General features: G+C 41.2%; 1 protein-coding gene across 4 annotated transcripts in view; it reads left to right on the forward strand.

Moving 5' to 3' along the window:
• DVL3 (dishevelled segment polarity protein 3) overlaps positions 1–25883 on the forward strand; it is a 193388-nt gene that overhangs the window by 121014 nt on the left and 46491 nt on the right. For 3 of the 4 annotated variants that reach the window (XM_089685465.1, XM_089685466.1, XM_089685467.1), the window contains exons 5-6: positions 16554–16689; positions 16877–16970. In XM_089685465.1, coding sequence (XP_089541591.1) covers positions 16554–16689; positions 16877–16970 — 230 coding nt within the window. Of the gene's footprint in view, positions 1–219; positions 588–16553; positions 16690–16876; positions 16971–25883 lie in introns of those variants that run through there. The other variant, XM_089685468.1, reaches the window with a different exon arrangement.

Here is a 25883-nt window from a genome sequence, read left to right on the forward strand (position 1 = left end):
CTGCCAGGACTATCAGGCAAGCACCTGCCCACACCCTGCAGGTAAATACATTGTTTAGAGCTTGTTGCTCAGAGACTGTGCACCCACCCCCTCTACAAGGTAATAGTGTGGGATGGGGGAGGAGTCTTTGAGAGCAGGCATGAAATGTTGAGAGAGGCAGTGAGGTATCACTTCTTACAGGTAGTTCAGTGTTTACCAGGCTGGCTTTCAGATGGGAGGACATTTTACTGTGGAAGTGGTGACTGGAGCTCTGAGATTGAAGAACGGATCTAATATACATAATAAGGAAGCCTGGTTAATGTGTGTTTTGCAGTTGTGCTTGTACCTGGCACTCTCTTTTGTAATGTTGGATTAAATTGGCATTTGGATAAGAAACCACCTTTTTATGGATATATAGTGTGATTTGGAAGTTCAGTACCCTTCATTGGAACTGCAGCACCCTGCCAAAATGGTGATGGTTCTCTGTTTTGGAAGTAGGGAAAGAAACCGCTCTGGATCCAGATCTCAGTCAGCTGTACACGAGGACAAACACCACAATCTTCACCCTGACTTTTGGTATCCAGGACCAGATCAGAAAAGCCTCCATAGTGAGTGTATAATAGCCGCCGTACCAAATGTTATAATCCATTTGTCTACGATTCACTGTGTAGATTCTGTAAATGTGTAACATAAAAATTAGTTAATGCAGTCCTTTAAAGTATCTAATGCATTTTCAAAAAGTTCTGCTCAATTAAGGGGTAACACTGAAAGGTACCTGAATTTAAAGATAATGAGAAGCACTCTGATAATGTGCAGCTGTATGTACTTATCCAGGACCTTGTCAGCGTTTTGTGTTTCGAGTTCAGTGCTACCTGGTTCTTTGCATTCTTTTCCTTGTTGTTACTGCTCTGTTTGCTTGGTTAAACCGGTTCTTTTGGTTACTGGAGGAGACTTTGCATGTTTGGTATCAGGTATCAATGTGAAATCTTTGCTGGAAGTATGTGCTTCTTTATACCTTTATGTACCTTATATTTAAAGTTTGCTTTAGTAAACTTTGTTACCGTCTTGACTATATTCTTGCCAATCTTTTTTTCCTGCTACAAATATGTTCCATTATTCTAATGTTTTATGCTAAAGTCTTGGCTAGGTATGCTAGATATATCTATAATCATGTATAAAAACCTTCAGCACAATAAACCTCCTAAAAAGATTGTGCAGTTAGCATATAATGTGTTCCCAAATATAGAAAAGTAAATGAAATGAAGAAATGCAGCGCAACAATATATAAATAAATATGGTGTTAACAATGTAATATGTGCATGTATAAATAGTGACAAATTGCTGTGCTCATGAGGATCAATATATGCTATTCAAGATGATGTCTTCCAATGCATACATATAAGCACCCACAGAAACTGCACATAACCAGTGCTAGAAATAATTAGTGCACACAAATACAAAATAAATAATCCTTAATAGTGATCTGTCCATTTAAATCCTAAATACCATCACGTGGACCTGTGTGGTACACCTCCTGTATAGCGTAATCCAAATACACCAACAAGTGTCATCTGGATATAGTCTCAAAAGTGGTGAACCGTCCCTTTAAATCTGCTGTACATCAAGTGGACCAGTGTAAACTGGATAAACATGTATGCATAAACGTGTATGGTGCTCCTGTGTCACCCCTTAGTGCTCTTCCACCTCCAACATTCTATTGCGCTCACCTCCAAGTTTGACCTGTAATGACAGGTCGAATTGCGCTTTTCCCTTTAACCCGGGAGGGTAATATAGTACTCAGATCTTCACCACCATTAGCCAGCACTTTTAAGCAGATCCAAATCGCTCCATATCCATGTGAAAAAAATGCTCAATATAGTGTAGTATTTCCACTAAAAACAGCCTTTATTAAAACAATCTAGTTCAACTCACGTTAAAATGTGTCGTCCTGGGACACTGCAGGATTAAAAACTCTCTATACAGTGTTTTCTGTCAAATGTATGCAGAAATCCTTCTTCCAAAATGGCGGCACGTGCATTTCCGGTTTATGGCCTGACGTAATTGGCGTACCATACGCATTACGTCACATCACATGACTTCATCATGATGAGGAGCCATCGTCCGTAGTGGAGCCTTTTTTTTTTCTTTCTTTTTAATTCTTTTTTCGGGTCGGCGGCAGACATCGTAATTGACGTTGGATCTACTGCAGGGGACATTCTTTTAGTTTTTTCTTTTAATAAAGGACTTGTCAAAGACTGTATCTTGTCTTTTTTCACACAACACTTTTTGTTTTTTGTGAATGAGTAGCGGGATCATGTGCCCCATACCCATTCACATGGGGGGGAATCTGGGGGCCCCCTTCTTAAAGGGGGCTTCCAGATTCCGATAAGCCCCCTGCCCGCAGTCCCCCAAAACCACCGGGCAGGATTGTGGGGAAGAGGCCCTTGTCCCCCATCAACAAAGCACCCCCCTCATGTTGAGGGCATGTGGCCTGGTACGGTTCAGGAGGGTGCTCGCTCGCGCCCCCTCCTGAATGCCTGGATGCATTCTCAGATAAGGGTCTGGTATGGATTTTGGGGTGTCCCCCACGTCATTTTTTTTTTAATCTTGGCGTGGAAGTTCCCCTCAAAATCCATACCAGACCTGAAGGGCTTGGTGGGATGGGTTTTAAATAATTTTTTTTAATTGCCGGAAATTCTTTAACATTCAGCTGTTAGTGGGGAACCCCGCTGACAGCTGAAACATTAACACATGGTTGTCACTACTAAAATACCGCATGACTTGATAAAATAACTCATATGGTATTTTTGTACCGTTTACTTTTTTCTGACCTCTGGAACAGACTAATTGGTTTTCAATGCATTCCTATGGGAAACGGCGTTTCGGTTTACGAATTTTTCGCTATATGAAAAGTCCCCCAGAACTAATTAAATTCGTAAACCGACGTATGTCTGTATGTGAATCGATCAGCCATAATATTATGACCACTGATTGTGAAAAACATTGATTATTGCATTACAATGGCATCTGAAAATAGGTGAGATGTATTGGGCAGCAAGTGAACATGTTTAAGTTGATGTGTTGAAAGCAGGAAAAAAAATGAGCAAGCAAAGGCATTTGAGCAACTTTGACAAGGGCCAGATTGTAATGGCTTGACAATTGGGTCAGAGCATCTTCAAAATTTCAATTCTTGTGGGGTGTTCCCGCAAGTCTGCAGTGGTCAGGACCTAACAAAAGTGGTCAAAGAAAGGAGAACCGGTAATAGGGTTATGGGCTGCCAAGGCTCATGTGCATGGAGAGTGAAGACTGGCTCATGTAGTCTAATCAGAATTTGAGCTACTGTAGGGCAGATTTCTGAAAAGGTTAATGCTGGTTCTGATAGAAAATTGTCAGGACACACAGTGCATCACAATTTGTTGCATGCGGGACTGCATAACCATAGACCAGTCGGGGTGCTCATACTGCCCTGTGTTCACAGCCAAAAGCACCTACAATAGGCATGTGAGCCTCAGAACTGAATCATGGCATAAAGGAAGAAGGTGGCTTGGTCTGATGTGTTCAATAATGGTTTGAGGAATGCAACAAGTTTGAGGTGTTTATTTGGCCGCCTATTTCTCCAGATCTCAGTTCAATCAAGCATTTGTGGGATGTGCTGGAAAATCAAGTCCAATCCATGGAGGTCTAGTGGAGTCCATGCCATTGCTTTGATGAAGTTATGTTGGATGATCATAATATTATGGCTTAGAAATTGCCTGGCTGGAGGATGTCCAGCATCAGTTATTCTCAGCTTCACCTTCCCTGGTTCCTCCCCTTCATTCACTGCCAATTGTGGAAGATCAGCATCACATGTGGGCTTTACCTAATGCAGGCCATAGATGGTTTGTTTATCGGCCAAATTTTTGGCTGAAAAACAAAACATCGGTCGTTCTGTTGCTACCAATGATTACAAAAATCGTCCGTTTTTCGTAAATTTTCCAGCATGACCGTTAAAAGAAATAAGGAGGAACCGTGAAAATCGGCCGATGACATTGCCCCACTAACGGTGCGAATATCAGCCGGTTATTCTTTCGGCCGAAAATTTGGTCGATAAACGAACCACCATGGCCTGCATTAGGCAAACTGTTATTTTCAGGAAGCTATGCACAGCCCTTCTCAACCATGATTTCCCCACATTGCACAAAGATAAGTGATGACATTACTGAGTATAAAATAAGATTTGGAATAAAAATGTGTTTTATTTAAAAATGCAAGTAGATAAAACTTCAGATTTAAATGCTTACTTGTAGTGGTTTTCTTTCCCATAAAAAATTTATTCACTTGCAACATGCCATTAAAATAGCTAGAAAAACTACTAGTCTATTCCATAGCACGCCTCTCCCTTATTGCATGTCATAGCTTTTTCCTCTAATTACTCTCTGTACATAGTTAACCCCTTACCTCCTTTTCATAACTTTTTTGGCTCCATGTACACTGTGCATTTTAATAACGCTGGTAACGTTAGCTGTGTAAAGTCACATTAAAGTGCATTTTTCAGTGGTTTTTAGCTTTTTTGCATTAGCGGTTTTTCGCGTGGGTTTTTTTTTTTTTTAACAAAAAATTTATTTTTTGGGGGGGATCAAAAAAAGTCCATAAACTCCGGTTTGCCGTGATTTACAGCATTTTCCCATGTTTTCCAGTGTTAGAGCATTTTTACAGCAAAAAACACTCCTCCAAAAACCAACTAGTCCTGGGTTTTTTTTCAAGCCCAAAAACGCCCCTGCCAAAAAAAGTTGATTACAGTCTGTGTGGGCATGAACACATAGGATAACATGCTGGGGGGGTTTACTGGCTGTAGAAAAAAACCTTTAAAAGCCAAAAACAGCAGCTGTAAAAATGTCCAGTGTGCATGAGGACTTTATGTGGCTGCTGGAGGAGGAGCACAGAGGAAAAAAACTATAGTGTATCACTTACAGCACTGAGTCTGCTGGGGCTACTTACATCACATCCAAGATGGCAGCACAGAGCAGCAGTCTAAGGGCTTGTTGAAATGAATGGTCTGACATCAAGGTCTCCTATTATGCATCAAAATAACATGTTAATCAGGGCATACATGCAAAAAATCCCTGACAGTTCCCCCTCATGCACACAAGCAATGTGGATGCAGGGATGTCCCCCAATGTGCCATTGTATACTGAAACAACCCCCCCCCCCCCCCCCCCCCGTGAACATGCTGATCAAATGCTGGTTTTCAAGCAGGACTGTTTGACAGAAGGTGTTTCCTGCTGATTTTTGGTATGCCTATACCCAACTTTACTCCAAGCTGTTTGCTTTTGAATGTAGCATGCATATGAAAAAGGGAATTGCTGTTAAGGAAGGGATAGAGGGATTTCTCAGTTTGATAAGATCATATGTTTGTAGGGGATTATCTGCTGCAAGTAAATGCCACCCCTTATCTGTCACTGCAGTCAAATGAGATATCTATTAACCGAATTCCTAATATCCTTTAAAGGAAGTAACAAAGCAGTAGTCTTCATATGCAAGTCTATATACCTATAGGTAAGTAAGACATTTTAAGATGATATAAAACATTGGTTAGGTTAGATGGATACAATGTGCTAAATCCATTTACCTAACCTCTTATCTGTAAGTATAAACTAAAAAGCCAGTGTGATTTACATAATCACTTAAGATACATTTTCAAATTACAAGTAGGAAGTAAAGTGGTATTACTCCCAAAACCAAAAATGTAATATAATGTGGTGTCTGCGTTTTTTACTTTTTTTTTCTTTTTTAGGCTTTCTCCTGACCTGGGCAGTAATATACCTCCTGTATTTAGAGTGCCTACACTCTGGATGAAGGAGCACAGAGGTACCTTTTGGACAGTAGTTCTGGGGGGAGGGTAATGTTAGATGCAGATTTGAATACACAAACATATTGAAACCAACTCCAGTTGACACTTTTTAAGCATTTAGAGCAACAGTTTTTTCCTATTGGAATAAAGCTTTACATAAATAAAAGCTGATTGTAGTTTTGACAGGTAGCCGCTCACTCTTCTGCTCAGATCGCCTCGGCCGCAACCTCTTGACACACCAAGGATCTCAGGAGGTTGCAGGACTATTCTGATAGCACAGCAGTGGGAAGCCAGCTGTGAAGCCACAGAAATTCACAGCCAGATTCGCACAGTCAACATGGCTGTGCCAGGGACCCGAAGACCGGCAAAGAACTGGCCTGGATGAAAACGGCTTTGGATCCCTGGGTTGGTATGTATTTTATTAAAAGTCAGCAGCTTCTTTATTTGTAGTTGCTCATTTTTTTTAATTTTTTTTTTTTTTTAAACCTGACTGAAGTCACTCTTGTAACCAGTTCCTGACCGCTCTATAGCATATGTAGTGCTACAGGGTGGCCTCTCTGTGCAGCAAAAGCACGTGTATATGTGTGATTTTTGCACATCCTGGTTTAGGCGGCGTGCCACTTCTGTTGTGATTAGTCACACCAGAAGCCGATCCGCATGTGTCGGCCAATGGATGTTCACCTAGGAAGGAGACGGCACACAGCTCTGCCTATGATAAACGAGCCAGATCTATGTCCTGTCAGCAGCCATGTAGTGGATTTTGTTTGCTAAGTAGGGGAAAAAATTCAGCACGTTACCCAGTAAAAACACCTCACAGTACATACACCAAGCACTGTTAGGCAAACATTTAACCCTAGATGCTTAATCTTTCCCAGACAGTGTCTTTAATACAGTGACTATGTATATTTTTTAGCACTAATCACTGTATTAGTGTCATTGGTTCCCACAAAGTGTCAGTTAGTGTCAGAGTGTCTGCTGCAATATCGCAGTCCCACCAGATCACCGCCGTTACTAGTATAAAAAAGTGAAGTAAAAATTCCAGTATATGTACCATAGTTTGTAGACTTTTGCACAAAGCAATCAATATATGCTTATTGGGATTTTTTACCATAAAAATGTAGCAGAATACATATTGGCCTAAATTTATGAAGAAAGTAGATCTTTAATGTTTTTTTTCTTTTTTTTATCTATTTTATAAGTTTTATAGCAGAAAGAGAAAATGTGTTTTTTTCAAAATTTTGTTTTATTTTCTCTTTTATAGTGCAAAAAATAGCATTGAATGGCCATGCAATTGCCAGTTAAAGTAACGCAGTGCCGTATAGCAAAAAATGGCCTGGTCATGAAGGGGGGGTTAATCTTCTGAAGGGCAAAAAGTGGAACTGCACTGCATCTGAGCACCACAGATCAAAAATGCTATTTAATTCATTTTTAATTCTCAAACTAAACTCGCCCATCTCCCCATGTTTCCATGCTTTTTATGTGCTGAGAAATAATTTTGAAAAACACCACCTAGCTTTTCTGGCAGTGGCCGTCTTAAAGCGGAGGTACTGACAAAATAAAATAAGTCAGCAGCTACAAAAGCTGTAGCTGCTGACTTTTACAAAACAGCCACTCAGCTGTTCCTTAATCCCGCGGTGTCATCACACAGGCCAGGCTCCCCAGCCATCCTGTGTCCCTGGTGCCAGCATCTTCAGTTTGGACACCCGGCTGTGACAGCTTGCGGCTTCAGAGCCGGGTAGCGCTGCTCTTTCTGAATGGTCTCATAGTCTTATGGGAGCAGGTACCTGTCAGATTCAGGTACCCACTGCCCCACCCCCCACCCCTCTCCCCAAAGGTGCAAATCCTTAACAGGGAGTGGGGGATGAAGCTCCGCTTTAAGAAAGGGCAGATGATTCATGTAGCATTTTCTTCCTGGAGTCCATCTGCCCTTAGCTCAGGCATCGGCTGAGCTGAGAATCCTCCCTCCCCCTCCTGAAGACTGCTGTGATGTATGACATCATTTGCCTAGGCATGGAAACCAGGAAGTAACTGAAGAAATGTAAAATAAAAGTTTAAAACAAGTAAATATAATATGCTGCTAGCATTAGTAAATGGATAGGAACATATAAGGAGCAAAATTAGTCCATGTTGATTGAGAGATTGAAGTTCCACTTTAAGGTCTCTTTCCCATTGCTCCACATAGAGTAGTGGGGATAGTTGGCCCTTTAACAAAGACATAATAATTGTGAAAACTGCTCCCTTTCCCTGAGGGGCTACTTAGACCGAATTGTTCAACAAGGGTAAGCAGCTGAGGGGAAAGGGAAGTTTTTAAGGTGAGGTTTTGTTTTCTGTAAATACCATAAAATCTCAAAAGATTGTAAATTGAGTTTTTTTTTTGGTCATAGTTTAGGGTCATTGTGTATGTGCTCAGGTGGTAGAACCCCTAGCAAAATATTAACTGCAATGGGGACAGATTCAAAGGCTTCTAAGCTTACCCAAAGTCCCTGGGTTGGTATGGTAATATAGCAGAGGGGCTATTTGGGCTGCATGATAGTAACTACAAATCTAAGAGGCTAAAAAAATACTTTTCTTGACTGGAAAAAGATTTGTTTTGAGACGCATGTCGTGGCCAAGTGCCCCCTCCCCAGATAAACCACGGAAAGCTTGTTTTCATACTCTCATTATGTGGGCTGGGAGTACTCTCAAGGGGTTTGGAATTTTTGGATGCAGGATCATTTTAAGAGCACTAATTCATCAAGATATGAAATTCAGAAAGGCTTCAATGACTATTAAGATTCGCTTTGTTTGTCTTAGGTGAGCTGAGATATTTGCGGAGTAAAGAGTGTTGTGACCTGTATGCCTCTTCTTTTTTGCTTTCCATTGCAAGGGGAATAAAGACTACAGGTGTGAGGCAGAGTTTGATGTCAAGAAATATTAAAAGTTGTTAATTTATTATGACTGACCTGTTAGCCTGAGATCAACTGTGGATAACACAGGAGTCATGTTGAATAAGAAACTAAGAGGTTAATAACAAAGAGTAAGTAGTAATGTTGGCAAACGTAGAGACCTTTTCCTTGTGTCCTAAAATGTCTAATCCCCTAATGTCTAGAGATTGCTGCAAACTGCTGTGTCCAAGAGCTAAAGCATGAGAGCAGCTAAGAGATATAGGGCATCCCTGACGTGTGCCTCTAGTGATCAAGAACTTTGGGAAGCAAAGACTGCATCAAAGCTTTGAGGTCCATATAGAGTGCCTGTATCAATTTGGTAAAGTGTGGGTCTTGACTGTGTAAAACAAGTATTGCCACAAAACCGTATCCAATGCCTTGTATATATCTACTGATGATAGGAAGCTAGGATTTTATGCTTTTTGGTAAAATAAATAAGATGGATAACTTTGGTGTACATTGTGTGCTGCTTGTCGTCTAGCCTTATAGCCCTTGGTCTTTACAAATAAATGCGGTGATCCAATTATTACTTTTGCTAGTACTTTTGGCAGTAGTGAAACGAGCAGAACGTTCCACCAGTGGGTGGGGGTGTGTGTGTGTGTGTGTGTGTATATACAGGTGAAACAAAAAATTAGAATATCGTGCAAAAGTTCATTTATTTCAGTAATGCAACTTAAAAGGTGAAACTATTATGAGATACTCATTACATGCAAAGCAAGATAGTTCAAGCCGTGATTTGTCATAATTGTGATGATTATGGCTTACAGCTCATGAAAACCCCAAATCCACAATCTCAGAAAATGAGAATATTGTGAAAAGGTGCAATATTCTAGGCTCAAAGTGTCCCACTCTAATCAGCTAATTAAGCCATAACACCTGCAAAAAGGGTTCCTGAGCCTTTAAATGGTCTCTCAGTCTGGTTCAGTAGGAATCACAATCATGGGAAAGACTGCTGACCTGACAGTTGTGCAGAAAACCATCACTGACACCCTCCATAAGGAGGGAAAGCCTCAAAAGGTAATTGCAAAAGAAGTTGGATGTTCCCAAAGTGCTGTATCAAAGCACATTAATAGAAAGTTATGTGGAAGGGAAAAGTGTGGAAGAAAAAGGTGCACAAGCAGCTGGGATGACCACAGCCTGGAGAGGATTGTCAGGAAAAGGCCATTCAAAAGTGTTGGGGACTTTCACAAGGCGTGGACTGAGGCTGGAGTCAGTGCATCAAGAGCCACCACACACAGATGGATCCTGGACATGGGCTTCAAATGTCGTATTCCTCTGGTCAAGCCGCTCCTGAACAACAAACAATGTCAGAAGCGTCTTACCTGGGCTAAAGAAAAACCGACCTGGTCTGTTGCTCAGTGGTCCAAAGTCCTCTTTTCTGATGAGAGCAACTTTTGCATCTCATTTGGAAACCAAGGACCCAGAGTATGGAGGAAGAATGGAGAGGCACACACTGCAAGATGCTTGAAGTCCAGTGTGAAGTTTCCACAGTCTGTGTTGATTTGGGGAGCCATGTCATCTGTTGGTGTTGGTCCACTGTGCTTCATTAAGTCCAGGGTCAACACAGCTGTCTACCAAGAGATTTTGGAGCACTTCATGCTTCCTTCCGCAGACAAGCTTTATGGAGATGCTGACTTCATTTTCCAGCAGGACTTGGCAGCTGCCCACACTGCCAAAAGCAACAAAACCTGGTTCAATGACCGTGGGATTACTGTGCTTGACTGGCCAGCAAACTCGCCTGACCTGAACCCCATAGAGAATCTATGAGGCATTTTCAAGAGAAAGATGAGACATGAGACCAAACAATGCAGAAGAGCTGAAGGCCGCTATTGAAGCATCCTGGTCTTCTATAACACCTCAGCAGTGCCACAGGCTGCTAGCTTCCATGCCACATCGCATTGCGGCAGTAATTGCTGCAAAAGGGGCCCAACCAAGTACTGAGTACCTATGCATGCTTCTACTTTTCAGAGGTCCGATATTGTTCCATGTACAATCCTTGTTTTATTGATTGCATGTAATATTCAAATTTTCAGAGATTGTGGATTTGGGGTTTTCATGAGCTGTAAGCCATAATCATCACAATTATGACAAATGACGGCTTGAACTATCTTGCTTTGCATGTAATGAGTCTATCTCATATATTAGTTTCACCTTTTAAGTTGCATTACTGAAATAAATGAACTTTTGCACGATATTCTAGTTTTTCGAGTTTCACCTGTATAATATATAATACACTGCTCAAAAAAATTAAAGGAACACTTTAAAAACACAACAGATCTCAATGGGGAAAAATATCATGCTGAATATCTATACTAGGTAATGTGTTAGGAACAGTAAATTCGTGAATAGGTAGGTGCTAATTCATTAAATCAAATAAATCATATGACAAATCTAACAACATAAAAGGATTAATAGTTCCAAACAACAGAATAAAATAAATATTGAACATACGAGTGACCGTGACAATGAAAATATAATCTCATAGGTCAAAGAATTTTTTTTCACCACGTGTAAACAATAAGTATTATCCACCAATTTTTGATTCATTCACTCATTTAGGTGCCACAATATTGTTTTTTCACAAATGTGTTAGGAATGTAAGGATGCCCCATTGTTTGATGGAAATGAAAATTATCAACCTATAGAGGATTGAATTGAAAGACGCCCTGAAAATCAAAGTGAAAAACGATGCAGCAGGCTAGTCCATTTTGCGAAAATTTCATTGCAGCAACTCACAATGATACTCACTAGTCTGTATGGCCCCCACGTGCTTGTATGCATACCTGACTACTTCGGGGCATGCTGCTAATGAGACAACGGATGGTGTCCTGGGGTATTTCCTCCCAAATCTGGACAAGGGCATCACTGAGTTCCTGGACAGTCTGTGGTGCAACCTGGCAGCGTTGGATGGACCGAAACATGATATTCCAGAGGTGTTCTATTGGATTAAGGTCAGGCGAGCGTGGGGGCCATTCAGTGGTATAAATTCCTTCATCCTCCAGGAGCTGTCTGCACACTCTCGCCACATGAGGCCGGGCATTGTCCTGCACCAGGAGGAACCCAGGACCCACTGCACCAGCGTAGGGTCTGACAATGGGCCCAAGGATTTCATCCCCATACCTAATGGCAGTCAGGGTGCCATTATCTAGCCTGTAGAGGTCTGTGCGTCCCTCCATGGATATGCCTCCCCAGACCATCACTGACCCACCACTGAAACGGTCATGCAGAATGATGTTACAGGCAGCATAACATTCTCCATGGCTTCTCCAGACCCTGTCACGTCTGTCACATGTGCTCAGGGTGAACCTGCTCTCATCTGTGAAAATCACAGGGCACCAGTGGCGGACCTACCAATTCTGCTGTTCAGTGGCAAATGCCAATCAAGTTCTATGGTGCTGGGCAGTGAGCACAGGGCCCACTAGAGGACATCAGGCCCTCAGGCCGCTCTCATGAAGTCTGTTTCTGATTGTTTTGTCAGAGACATTCACACCAGTGGCCTGCTGGAGGTCATTTTGTAGGGCTCTGGCAGTGCTCTTCCTGTTGCTCCTTGAACAACATAGCAGATACTGTACCGCCCCTGCTGATGTCTTAAGGACCTTCTATGGCCTTGTCCAGCTCTGTTAGAGTAACTGCCTGCCTCCTAGAGTCTCCTTGAAGGTCCTGCAGCCTCATAGGAGAGAATGAAAACTCCTCCAAGCTTTAACCAGTGCTCTGCTGGACCTTGATAGAAGTCACAAGACTGCTCTAACTGCTGATGAGAAAAGGTATTTATCAGTTTATATTTACTAAAACAATTGCACTTACATGTTTTGTGTACTGTGGGAGATAAGATATAGTGAATGCAGGGTCCTTGGTTTAGTAACACTTTAAGGTATGATGTCTATACAGTATCAGTACCTGTACCTCAATTACACTTTAAAAAGTAACTCCACTTTTGTTGAGAATAAAATTATCACCCTGTTTCTCTTTTGTCCAAAAAGCTGGTGGTCAGTGAGGAAAGTAAATCTGAATGGGAGTGACTTTTTTATTTTCAATCAGCTGATGCACGTGCAGTGTTCTAATGAGAAAAATTGCAGGGTCTGAATCCCTTGAGAAGTGATTATCCTTGTGGAATATTTACAGTAACCAAAAGTGAAATTTTTGTTGCAGAGAAATCCTAAAATCTGATTTTTGTATCGTAGTGCAGACTTTTGGGAAAATCACTGAGCCTATCACACAAGCAGGAAATTACATTTTAGGAGGTGTTCCGTGCACAAATGGAGTACAGAACACCTTCAGGTAGCCATATTGCATTGAATTTAAGGCTCCATGCACACTGGGCATTTTAATAACACTGGTAACATTAGCTGTGTAAAGTCACATTCAAAATGTGAGGTTTTTCAGCGTTTTTGCAATAGTGTTTAGCTGCGTTTGTTCGCGTTTGCATTTTGTTGCGTTAGAGCGTTTTTACAGCTAAAAAAACTCCTCTAGAAACCCACAAGTTTTAAGGTTTGTTTCCAGGCAAAAACGCCCCTGTCAAATAACACTGATTAGTCTGTGTGCATGGACACATAGGATAACATGCTGGGGAGTTTACTGGCTGTAGAAAAAAACATCAAAAGCCAAAAACAGCAGCTATAAAAACATCCAGTGTGCATGAGGACTTATAGAAAAGTTACAGCACTGCAGATTGAAAAGGAATGGTAATTTTTATTAACTTTCAAGTACAACATGGCTTGTAGCAATTTTATATGGTGTGTGTGTGTGTTTTTTTTTGTTTTGGCTTTTTTTGGGTGGGGAGGTGGGAGTTTCCCCAGGAAAGTGGAGTTACCCTTTTAAAGCATGTTAAACTAATGACTAGAATGCTCAAGCTCCCCATAGTATACCCATACAACATGTTACAAATGTGTTTTTTCTTTGTGTTTTTTTTTTTGTTTTTTTTGTCTCTGGTAAACACTTGTGGACCGTAATATAGTTAGTTACAATATGCTCTCACTTATCTAGAACTGGTTAGAAAACGACCTCAAATACATAATACCTCAAATACATAACTGGTTGCATTGACCATACATACTCTGCTAATGTAAATGCCCCCTGATATAAGATAACATGTTCTCTCCTGCATGCTATTCTGTCTAGTTTACCTTTCAAGTAAGATACTACTGGATCCCATATTTAGACATAAATATATGGGAGGACTTTTGCATGTGGACTCAAGAATCTTGCGCCTTCTGTTTTTGCTTTGTCTAGAACAGATATTTTTATGATTGATGGCCAGACGGTGTGCTAGTCATAATCAAATTCATATTTTAAGTTGTCATTTTGGTAATTTTTGTAGTAATTAGCACTTCAACCCATTTACACGGCTATGATTGACTTTGTTTACAGCTGTGATTAACTTCACTGTTATGTGAATTCCAAAATGATCTTAGCTCTTAGTCAGCCATAAGTAATACGTTGAAATACCAAAATGCAAAATTAGTTCATTGCTGGTAATAACATTTTGTCTACTTTCCGAATACGCCCTTCTGTTTCATTTGGATTGTTTGTTTTTATTCTGCATATTTGACCTTGTTTAGACTGATTTTATAACTGCATACATAACAGCTTATAGGCTTATATTCAAATAGGCAAAGAATGCAGTGAGTAGTATAACTCATACCAACCTGTCAACGATCTTCATTTGCCCTGACTTATGAAACTCATGAACAATGAAATATTGGTTCCTGCACTTTAATTTACTTAAAACAATATACTTCTGTTTTATATGGACTGTGCAAGTTTCTTTTAGGCTACCCATTGATAAAAGATGATCATTAACTAACTTATTTTCAGCAAGTGTTTTGGATGCTGCCACTTCTGGGCACACTGTAACTTCCGCAAGCACTCCCTAACCAGCCGTTTTTATGGGAAAAATTTAGTTGTTTGAAATGTTTTTCACAGCGTTCATTTTGACTTCAAATTTCAAATTAGTTTTAGTCAGTCTTTTGATTAAAATGTCATTTTAATCGACTATACTCTCCAGTGCGTTTTAGTCAACTAAAATCCATTTGGTTTAGTTAAATATCCAATAACATGTTTATGGGAGTGAAGGATTGCACAGGGTGAGGACAGAATTGGACGGTCTGGGGAGGCTGTAATGCACAGTGCTAAGCGTGCCGCTGCTACCTTGCTGGAAGTGTGCTTCGTGTGGTTTACAGGCGGAGCTCCAAGGAAAGCAGAAGTTCACATGGGTAAATGTACCTCCCTCATATTTTCGTTCTGTTTTTCATTCTTTGAAGAAAAATGGATTTGATTTTCATCATAGTTTTTGTGACTACTGCTGATGAAAACTATGACTAAAATACTTTTGCCAGAGAAATTAACATGGGATATTAAGAGTGATATCTTTGCTTTTCAGTGAAGAAGCTGGCTTTGTTAAAGTGGTTGTAAACCCTTGCAAATAGTGAAGTGACTATCCTCAGGTAATACACAAAGATGAAAAAAATCCTCCTTTAGGCTGTACCTGTTTTTCAACAGTCTTGTCTTCACAGCTGGTTAAAGTCCAGAATTTATACAGTTTGTGTGAGCTTTCAGAAAGCAGGGGTGAGAAGCTAAAGTTACTTTATGGAGAGCAGTTTGGAGGGAACAGAAACAAGATACACCTGTGCTCAATCCCCATAGCTTGTACCGTACATGCATTTATCTATCAGGTGCTAAAGGGGTGTAGCCACATGTTAACACTGGAAATCCCAGAGGAACCCTCTACACAGGAATTACCCTTCCCATCAAACTTTGCAATAAAAATAGGGTTTTTAAGTTCACACATATTGCAATACATGCTTAAGCTGGCCAACTGTGTCAGAGTAATCCCTCTATGGCCAGTCCTACTCTGCTCTGCCTACGCAAATGCTACTGTGGACATAATGCCAACCTGGGGAAAACAGGCACAAAGTGGGGAAAAGCTACTAGGTTTAGGTCTGGCTACTGGCCGGCTATGCAACAGAAACAAAGTATACCTGTGCTCAAATCCCAGTAGCTTGTACATGCCTTTATCGGGTTCAAAAGTGGTGTAGCCGCATGTTGACACTACAAATCCCAGAGGAACCCTCTGCACACTTATTACCCTTTCAGCAAAGTTTGCAATAACAAAAATAGGGAATGAAGGGAAGTGACACAGCACACTGGAACAGAACTAGGACCATCAGTCACAGGCTGTGTTCTGGAGAGCTTCCTTTCCTGTAACCTTTTGGTGTCGGGAAAGCTTGTCGGAAATGACTCATGCAAATAGCAGAGGAATAAGGTAGCAGACAGAAATGATACTTAGTACTCTGGATTGAGACAAACACACGCTATAAAGCGATTTGCTTTGTTCATTTTTCATGTCAGATGGTTACAACCATTTTAATGTTCACTCAGTGCCTTATGTTTGGTTTGAACAATGGCACACCTCTATAGTGGCCAGGTTTTCTTGTTGCCATTCTATGCTTTTGGCTATAAATACATAGGTTCTCTGACCGCCATTGCATAAATGTGTTTAGCCTTACATAGCCATACCATTCTTCAATGTGGATGAGTAATATGTACATTGTTTTGATGCAGCAGTATATGGTCATAGTGGTGTATGTAACCTATGTCTTGTGAAAAAGGAAAATGTATTAAAAAAAGAGAAAACTTGGTGTATAACTGAGTGCCTTTCTATAGCAGGTTTTGGCTAACAACAAAAGCATTGCTTTTAAGTTTTTGCCTCTTATGCTCACTAATTTACATCTTGATCTACTCATGAATGCTTTGCTTTTGGACGTCTATAAAGCCTAGATAAATTCTTTATATTTTAACTTTTTTTTTTTTCTTTGTCACAGCTCCCAGGCTAAATGGTACATCAAAAATGGAGAGACGCAGGGACACTGGAGGGTATGAAAGCTCATCTACCCTTATGAGCAGTGAGCTGGACACAACTAGCTTCATTGACTCCGAGGAGGATGATTCTACCAGCAGGTATAATAGTTTCTTTTTTTTTTCCCCCTTTTTTTTCTTTTCTCCCCCCCCCCCCCTCCTTTTCCCCTTCCTTTCCCTCTCCCCCCCTTCCCTTGTGGCAGGTTCTAGTTTTTGTTCAGATTCTAGTGAGAACAGGTAGATCCCCCTCACTGTTCTGCTTTCTAGTTATACAATTATCTGTTTGCAGGTTTAGTAACTCCACGGAGCAGAGCAGTGCATCTCGTCTAATGAGGAGGCACAAGAGGCGCAGAAGAAAAACAAAAGCCCCTCGTATTGAGAGGGTGAGGTCTATCTCTTTTGAAAATATTTTTTAAAAGAATGTATTATCTAACCTTGCTTTGAGGAAAAAACAAAGAATTTTTATTTATAATATTAATACAAATAAGAAGAAAAGTATTTAGAATATGCTCCATAAAGCTGTTTTGGACTACAGATAATTAGCTTGAAACTAATTTTAATCTTAAATGCAGCTTGAAGCCTAATTTTAGGTGAGGAAACCTATGTGAGAGGCCACTGTACCTAGCTGTTGTCCAAATAAAAACAGGCCAGGTTTGACCCGTGAGCCATAGTTTGGAGATCCCTGATCTAAAAGATGAGAATTGGGGATACTAAATTCCAAAGAGAATGTTTCCTTAAAGCAGTAGAAAACTATCATGTAAAAAAAAAACCAAAAAAAAACTCCCTGCTAGTTAAACTCGTAATGCGCTAGTATGCACGGTATGAAAGACTTTCCCATTAAATCCCTGCCACTCACATAGCTTCCATCTTCACGCAGTCTTTCTTCCGGGTTATTGGGCTCTGGCCGTTAGGCCAAGACACGATGATGTTACTCCCACAGCACAGAGCTCGGAAGGGACGCATGAGAGTGCCGTCTCTTCAGTGTTCATGCGCCGGTGGCGTCACTGGCTGCAGAAACTGTGAATGTCTCCTAAACGGTACTTTCATTATAAGCCTACCTGTAGGTACATGTGTCCAAGTGATGTTTACTACTATTTTAACTTCTCTGCTTTCTAAAAAGTAACATCAGTTTGGAAGCTTGTTAAGTGGTGAGACTGTTCAACAGAAATCTTTTTTAGCTGCCTACCGCCCGCCATATAGTAATATGACGGATGCAAGGTGGTTCTCTCGTTCTGGAAGGACGTGGCTCCTGGAGCGCGCAGTGCGGCGATCGGCGGTGCGCTGTGTCCCTCGGACACAGCGGATCACCGATCCACAGAAAGAGCCGAAGATGTCGGCTCGGTCATGTGATCAGCTGTGTCCAATCACAGCTGGTCACATGTAAACAGGGAAATGCCGGTTATCGGCATTTCTTTCCCCACGAGCTGTCATGCTGACAGCTCGTGAGGAGAGCCGGTAATCGGCATTCCTCGGAGGGGACATGTACACAGATTATCAGAGCACTGATCAGTGTGCCCTGATGATCTGTGTAGCCCCAGCAGCTCCACCTGCCAGTGCCCATCAATGCCACATATCAGTGCCCATCTGAGCTGCCTTTCAGTGCCACCTATCAATGCCAGTCAGTGCCACCTGCCAGTGCCGCCGATCAGTGTGCATCAGTGCCGCCTATCAGTGCCATATGAGTGCTGCCTTTCAGTGCCCATCAGTGCCACTTACCAGTGCCTCTTCGTCAGTGCCACCTATCAGTGTCCATCAGTGCAGCCTATCAGTGTCCATCAGTGCAGCCTCATTAGTGCACATCAGTGAAGGAGAAAAATCACTTATTTACAAAAGTTTATAACAAAAACTAAGAAAAAACTTTTTTTTTTCCAAAATTTTCAGTGGTTTTTGGTTTAAGACAAAATACAAACCCCAGAGGTGATTAAATACCACCAAAATAAAGCTTGCTCTGTCACAAAAAAATTTATAAAAATTTCATATCATATGGGTACAGTGTTGCATGACTGCGCAATTGTCATTCAAAGTGCAACAGCGCTGAAAGCTGGAAATTGGTCTGGGCAGCTAGGGGGGTGCCCTGTAGGCTAGTGGTTAAACGTACTCCTTCTGCATGGTTAAGCATTACTATAATGCATGCTTCCAGCTTCTGTTTTTCAAATCCTGGTTAAGTTTAAACACTTGCCATCCAGAGGGTTTACCCCCCCCCCCCCTTCCTTGACCAGGCCTTCTTTTGTTCGGCGCTGCACTATTTCAACTGGTAATTGCACGGTCATGCAATGCTGTACTTAAACAAAATTTACGTCACACAAATAGAGATTTCTTTCGGTGGTATTTGATCACCTGTGCGCTTTTTATTTTTTGCAGTATAAACAAAGACCGAAAGTTTTGAAAAAAAAAAAACACAATATTTTTTTACTTTCGGCTATAAAAAATATATAGTAAACTCAGTCATAAATTTAGGCCAAAATGTATTCTGCTACATGTCTTTGGAAAACAAATCCCAATAAGTGTATATTGATTGCTTTGTGTGAAAGTTATAGCATCTACAAACTATGGTTATAGATCAGTGTTTTTTTCAGTCAAGGTACCCTTTAAAATTATGGACAGTCCTGAAACACCCTTTAAAATTATGGACAGTCTTGAGGCACCCAATTCTAAAATAGGGTGCCTCAAGACTGTCCATTTTAAAAGGGCACCCCATTCTAAAATGTGAAAAACTGTTCTAAAAGTTTTATATAACGCAGCAACATCCACACATGTAGGACACCCAACATTAGAGGTGATTTATTCTTCCAAAGCAAATACACTTTTGCACACTGGTACTAACTAGTATTCCAGTGTTTCTCTTCTCCCTCAGTTTTTCTCCATCACTGAGCTAATGTGACCCCAGCACTGATGGAGAAGGGCAGGGGAGGGTGAAACTAGGCTGCTGTGCAGGCAGCTGACATCCTTATTAACTGATGTCATTGGTTGTCAGAAAGCCGGTGGTTAGAAGGTCGTAATGGTGTACAATAAAAATTCTGTGCCTTTGTGTAACTAAAAGGCAGGCTTGTTCCACCCGCTAGCTTGTATACAAGTATTGGGCAATTCTTAGACATTTTGCCAAGGCATCCCTGAAGAAACCTTAAGGCACCCTGGTTGAGAGAGGCTGGTATAGATAATGGAATTTACACAGCTTTCACGTTCTGACTGCCTGTCACATTTCTTGAGGTGCTAAAATACCAGGACAGTACAAATACCCCCAAATGACCCCTTTTTTTGGAAAGAAGACACCCTAAGCTATCTGCTGAGATGCATATTGAGTCAATGGAAGATTTATTTTTTTCCACAAGTTTTTGGAAAATGACACACTTTTTTCTTACACAAAGTTGTCACTTAAATGATATATTGCTCACACAAGCCATGGGTATATGTGGAATTACACCCCAAAATACATTCTGCTACTTCTACCGAGTATGGGGATACCACATGTGTGAGACTTTGTGGGAGCCTAGCCACATACAGGAGCCTGACATCCAATGACCACTTTGAAAACCTGAAGGTGCGTAACTTCCTCATTTCACTTCCTCACTACCGATCACAGATTTGGGGGCCTTGAAATGGCAGGATAGCACCAACCCCCTCCCCAAATTACCCCTTTTTGGAAAGTAGACACCCCAAGGAATTTAAAAAAAAGGCATGGTATATATTTTGCAGATCTAATTTTTTTTTTCTCATGAGGTTTTGAAATAGAAAACAAAAACATATTTTTTCTTTTTTTATTTCTTTTCCTAAAATTTGGACAAACGAGATCTGCAAAAAATACCATGCTTCTTATCAAATTTCTTGGGGCTCCTACTTTCCAAACACGGGAATTTTTTTTGGGGGGGGGGGGGTTGGTGCTGTCTTGACATTTCAGGGCCTCCAAAACTATGATAGGTAGTTAAGACGTGTAACGAGGAAATAAAGCCATTTATAAGCCTGAAGGTGCTTATTGGATTTTGGTGTCCTGTACTTGGCTAGACTGCCAAAAAGTCACTCACATGTAGTATCCCCATACTCAGGAGAAGTAGCAGAATATATTTTGGGGCGTAATCCCACATACGCCCATGGCATGTGTGAGCACTAAATCAAGTGACCATTCTGTGTACATTTTTTTTTTCTTTTGTCATTTTCCAAAAACTTGTGGTAAAAAAATAAATTATTCTATTGTCTCAACATGCCTCTCAGCAAATAGTTTAAGGTGTCTACTCTCCAGCATTAGAAGTTTATGCCACACATCACTCACTCTTCTAACCACCTGAAGAGGAAGCCTTTTCTGACACACTTGGTTCACATGAAAAAATCTGTATTTTTGCTAGGAAATTACTTTGTTTTAAAAAAAAAATCTATAATGTTTGGAGGTTCAGACACCCTAGTGAATAAAATGGTGGGTGCTGAAATTTTTTATGGCACATAGTACTCGCGCAGCGATTTTTCAAACACAAATTAAAAAAAAAAAATGTTATTCTAATCCACAAAAACACAATATATTGGCCAATTATTTGGTAACATATAAAAGATCATGCTATGCCGAGTAAATAGATACCAAACATGACATGCTTTAAAACTGCGCATGCCCGGTGCTGTGGCGACAAACTGCATACATTTTAATATCCATAGTCAATGCCTCTACAAGCTAGCATTTCAGATATACAGAGCAGGTCTAGTGCTAAAATTACTACTCTTGATCCGATGTTCACGGCGTTACCTCACATGCATGGTGCAACCGCTGTTTACATGCTGGCGCAGGGTCAACTCTCGCGTGGTGGGGTGGTGCGAATGTACTTTTTATTCTTTTTATATTTTTATTATTTTTACACTGTCCCTTTCTTGGGGGGACAGTGTGGGGGGGGGGCAAAGTTTTGTTTTTTTTTTTGTTTTTTTAATCTTACACTGTCCCTTTCATTTTTTTTTTGATCATTTTTAATGCTATCACCGGGAATGCAAATATCCCCTATAACTTCAATGGGCATTGTCATATATTCTTTTTTGAGAAATCTGGGTTCTATCAGACTCTAGATATCTCCTCTGCCCTTACATTATCTAATGTCACCAAGATCGGTGTGATCAGATGCTTTCCCAATTTACAAATGGCGCTGTTTATATCCTGCGAAACTGAAGTGATTAAATGCTTGTAGCTTCTGAATTCTTAGACTATAGAGATGATTGGCACCATTCTGGTCTCCAATCAGCTCTATGGTCAGCTGTCAGAAACACCGGCTACATTCTCAGGTTCCCCCGATGGCATGGGACTGCCCGAGAAGGCTGTGGAAGGCAGTGGGGGAGGGAGGGGGCATCTTCTCCCACTGCTTGTAAAAGCAATCCTGCAGCTAATTAGCTATAAGGATTGCTTTCACATGAAAGCCCATCGCCTGTTGAAAAATCTATACTAGGATGACGTCCTTGTTGGGTGTATACGCTATGTTTATTTATTTTTTTTGTTTAATGCAGCCTGTTGGCCAAATTCTTTCTTTTACATTCAGCTGTCAGTGGGAACCCTGCTGACAGCTGAAACATGATGCATGCTTTTCACTACTAAAATTCCGCATGGCTTCATAAAATCATGCGGTATTTTAGTAGCCTTTTTTAGTGGATTCAAATAGTTGTTTTTTTTTTTTTTGTTTTAAATGCGATGTGGTATCCTACCGCATTCTCGGGTGCGGTAGGATACCGCTTAGTGAATTGTGCCCTGGATATGGACCAGTCAAAAAATGCTTCTGAATGCAACCCCTTATAATTACAAGCATTTGGCTTGTATTTACTCCTGAATGCAATTTTGCTGCATTCATTAAAACGACTGTAAATTCAACTGCCTGTAAAGGACTGTAAATGATTGTAAATGACTATGTGTACATGGACACATTGGAAAACATTAGGAAGAGTTCAGGGGCTGTGGAAAAAAATGCAGAAAAGCTCCTGAACGTCGGTTTATCAGCTGCAGTGTACATGGACTCTAAAACAGTAAAATTGTAACAGTGAATTGTACAGTAACAACGACAACAAAAAACTATTTTTGGTTTTTAAAATTTTTAATTTTTTTTGAGATTCTCACTTTTTTTTTTAATTACTTTTTTTTTTTTTTTTTTTTTTACTTTTTAAAACAAATTGTTAGGGTCTCACTAGATGCGATAGCCAGTTTCCTGACTACCTAACATCTTTCGAGACCCTGAGTAATAATGTGCCCTGAACTGTGCCGTGTTGTACCCTATACTAATACTCCACTAATGTGTGGTAGCGACGGAAGCAGTCCTTGAGGCCAGGTTGCCCAGGACAGGAGGAACAAAAAAATCAGGTCACACCGAATTCCATGTCTGCTACGATACAACCTCTTTTCTGGGGGTGCCTTTTGGGTTGGGGTACTAGGAATGGCATAGGGAAAATGCCTGTCATGCAGCCGGCTAACTGCATTTGGGTTGAGGGTTTGAGGCATAGCATCTTTTGGATAGAAAAGGGCCATGATGATCTCTTCCTGGAATTTTAGGAAGCATCCACTACGTCCATTTGCTTTGTAAAGCACAAAAGCATTATATAGAGCCAATTGAAATAAACAGACACCTTTTTTTTTGTACCAGTGTCTGGCTTTTTGGGAAGCAAAGTACGGCTTCATCATTTAGTCTTTGAATTCCACCCCTTCCATGTTAAGGTTATAGACATGGACACAGAGGGGCTTCTCAACAACACCAGCTGCCGTGGTAATTTGGATGGTCGTATCTGCTTGAATGGAAGACAGGATGAAACATCCGGTTTGTCGTTCCACTTCACTGCGAGCAATTCCTCATTTCTCAAGCAGGCTTTTTCCCCCTTTCTAAGACGGGTATTTACAAACCATTAGGGAAGGCCTCGGTGATTAGGTCGCGCGGTGCCACATGCGCCAATTCCATGATTGTACAAATGTCTAAATATTGGCACGTGTGAATAAAAATTGTCCACGTATAAGTGGTACCCCATATGGAAAAAGAATGACATCAAGTCCAAAACTATCTTGCCACTGCTCCCCATATTGTCTGGGCATCCTGGGGGGCTCCATGTGACTATTTTTTCCCTCGTAAATTCGAAACGTTTATGTATAGCCTGTTGCTATAAATTTAATGAGGGACTCATCAACGTAGATATTTTGCTGGGGAGTATAGACATCTGCAAATTTTTGGTTAAGATGATGAGGGGCCCTATTTTGTGGAGCCGGTCATGTTCAGGGTCACCCCGAGAACGACAGCGTGTATTGTCGTCGAAATGCTTAAAACGCATTATACTCTCACGGGCATTTGACGAATCGGGTCTGTGGACCGCAATTTGTAATGCCCATGTTTAGGGTTCGGCCAAAAAAACCTTTAAATTCAGAAACCGTAATGGGTTTTCATGCGAATGGTCTGGTCTGGCAAGGTTTGAATCTGGGTTGGCAGCGATAACTTGTTGTGCATATAAATTGCTTTGATCCACAATCAATGCATACAGATATTCTGTGAAAAACCGTTCCAAAAAATCATGGGGAGTATTTGCTGTTTCCACCTGAATTCCAGGTTGGGCAGTGAATGGGGGAAAAACGGGTGCTGCAGAATTTGTGGGTTTCCAATTGGGATTTGCAAGCACATCCGGAAGGATACTTTGGGCTCTACGGGCCTGTGTGCGAATTCTTGGTTGCTGCGGGATACTACTTGTGCTAGCCACCGCACCAGCTTGTACTGCACTTATGGGACTTGCCACATCATCAAATGATACTGCAGTGCTGGTATGTGAAAGACAAGAATATAGAAGGCTGCTGGTGCTCGGCAGTTCACCATAAGGTAGAGCGACGCTAGTACTGGCATTCTGCTGCATATGAGAGTCATCATGCAGTTGTAACTTCTCAACAACCTAGGAATGGGGTCGGGTACACCTGATTTAGGCAGGGACCTCTTCATCGCCTGAGCTATCTGTCAGGGTGCCGCTGCTGTCTACAGGTTCGTATTCTGAGGCTGATTGTGTCGGGGAGTCTTCTTCGCTCTCACCTGACATGCTCAGAATCCTGTAGGCCTCTTCTCTAGAATACCTTTCCAGTGACATTTTGGCCACTAAATTTATAGGTACCTAGTGCGACTCATGGGAAAAAGAGCACCTGGCTGTTAGGGACCGCTACAAAAAAATTTACCGACAAGTGCTAACAGAGATCAGGCCTGATTCTGTGAACACTGCGATTTTTTTTGTGCAATGTATTAAGTGACAGTGATCTAATGATACTGCTCTTGCTGGGGGAGAAGGTGGGGAGGCATAGGGGCTAAACGTAGGTGGTGGCAGATGTCAGGATTGATCCCGCTAACGCTGCATTTTTGGGGACACTATACTAATGTGAACGCTGGTATAGTTCTGATCTGATCAGATCTTAATCTGTTCAGACACTATACTAGCAATGGAGGTTTGTTGTGTATGTGACCGTGTTCCTGGCAATCAAGAGGTTAAATGTGATTACTGGTTTACTAACTGGCAAAATTACACTCTCTGGGAGGGGTGCTAACTGATGCGAACGCGTCTGAAGTTGCCAGTGACACTAATACAGTGATCAGAAAAAAAAAGAAATCTGTACACTGTACTAATGACACTGGTGGCAGGGCAGTGAAGGGGTTAACGGGGGGTGGCAATCAGGGGGTTAAATGTGTTCTAACTGTAATTGTGTAGTGCTTGTAATCACAATTCTGTTGATTTTTCTCTCCCTGGGACTGAATGTGCCCAGAGAGAGAAGATGTCATTACTTCCTGTACCTGTGTAACTGTCAACACAGGACACGATAGGACAGGGATCGATCATCTGACTTAGGCTGGACATCACTGGCCTAAATCAGATGATTGGTCCCTTGGGGATCAAGTCATAGCACCCGCGTCCCCCAACCCACGAAAACCATGGGAGCACGGATCACGTGTACATACACGATTTTGCGCACCCGTGCCGCTGTGTAGCAGTATACCTGCTTTACTGCTGCGAGTAAGCGGTTAAGGAACAGTTGCCCCTGGGTAGATTCGGTGGGAGTTATTAGAAGGGTGTATATACTGTACTTATACAATAATCAACCGCAATCATTGGTCAAGAGTGGTATAAAGGCAGTTGTGAATGTCCAATATGCCTGGTGGGCTTGGGACTGCATAGGTTGTAAATGGCCTAGGCTGGGTATAGTCTTTCACATCATTTAATTAAACTATTGAAGAGACGTACATGACTTTTCAGAATTATGTCTCCACCAATACAGTCAGGTCCATAAATATTGGGACATCGACACAATTCTAACATTTTTGGCTCTATACACCACCACA

This window comes from Staurois parvus, unplaced genomic scaffold (assembly GCF_062004578.1).
Source record: "Staurois parvus isolate SC_StPar_1 unplaced genomic scaffold, SC_StPar_1.0 ptg000376l, whole genome shotgun sequence".
NCBI classification, from domain to species: Eukaryota; Metazoa; Chordata; class Amphibia; order Anura; family Ranidae; genus Staurois; species Staurois parvus.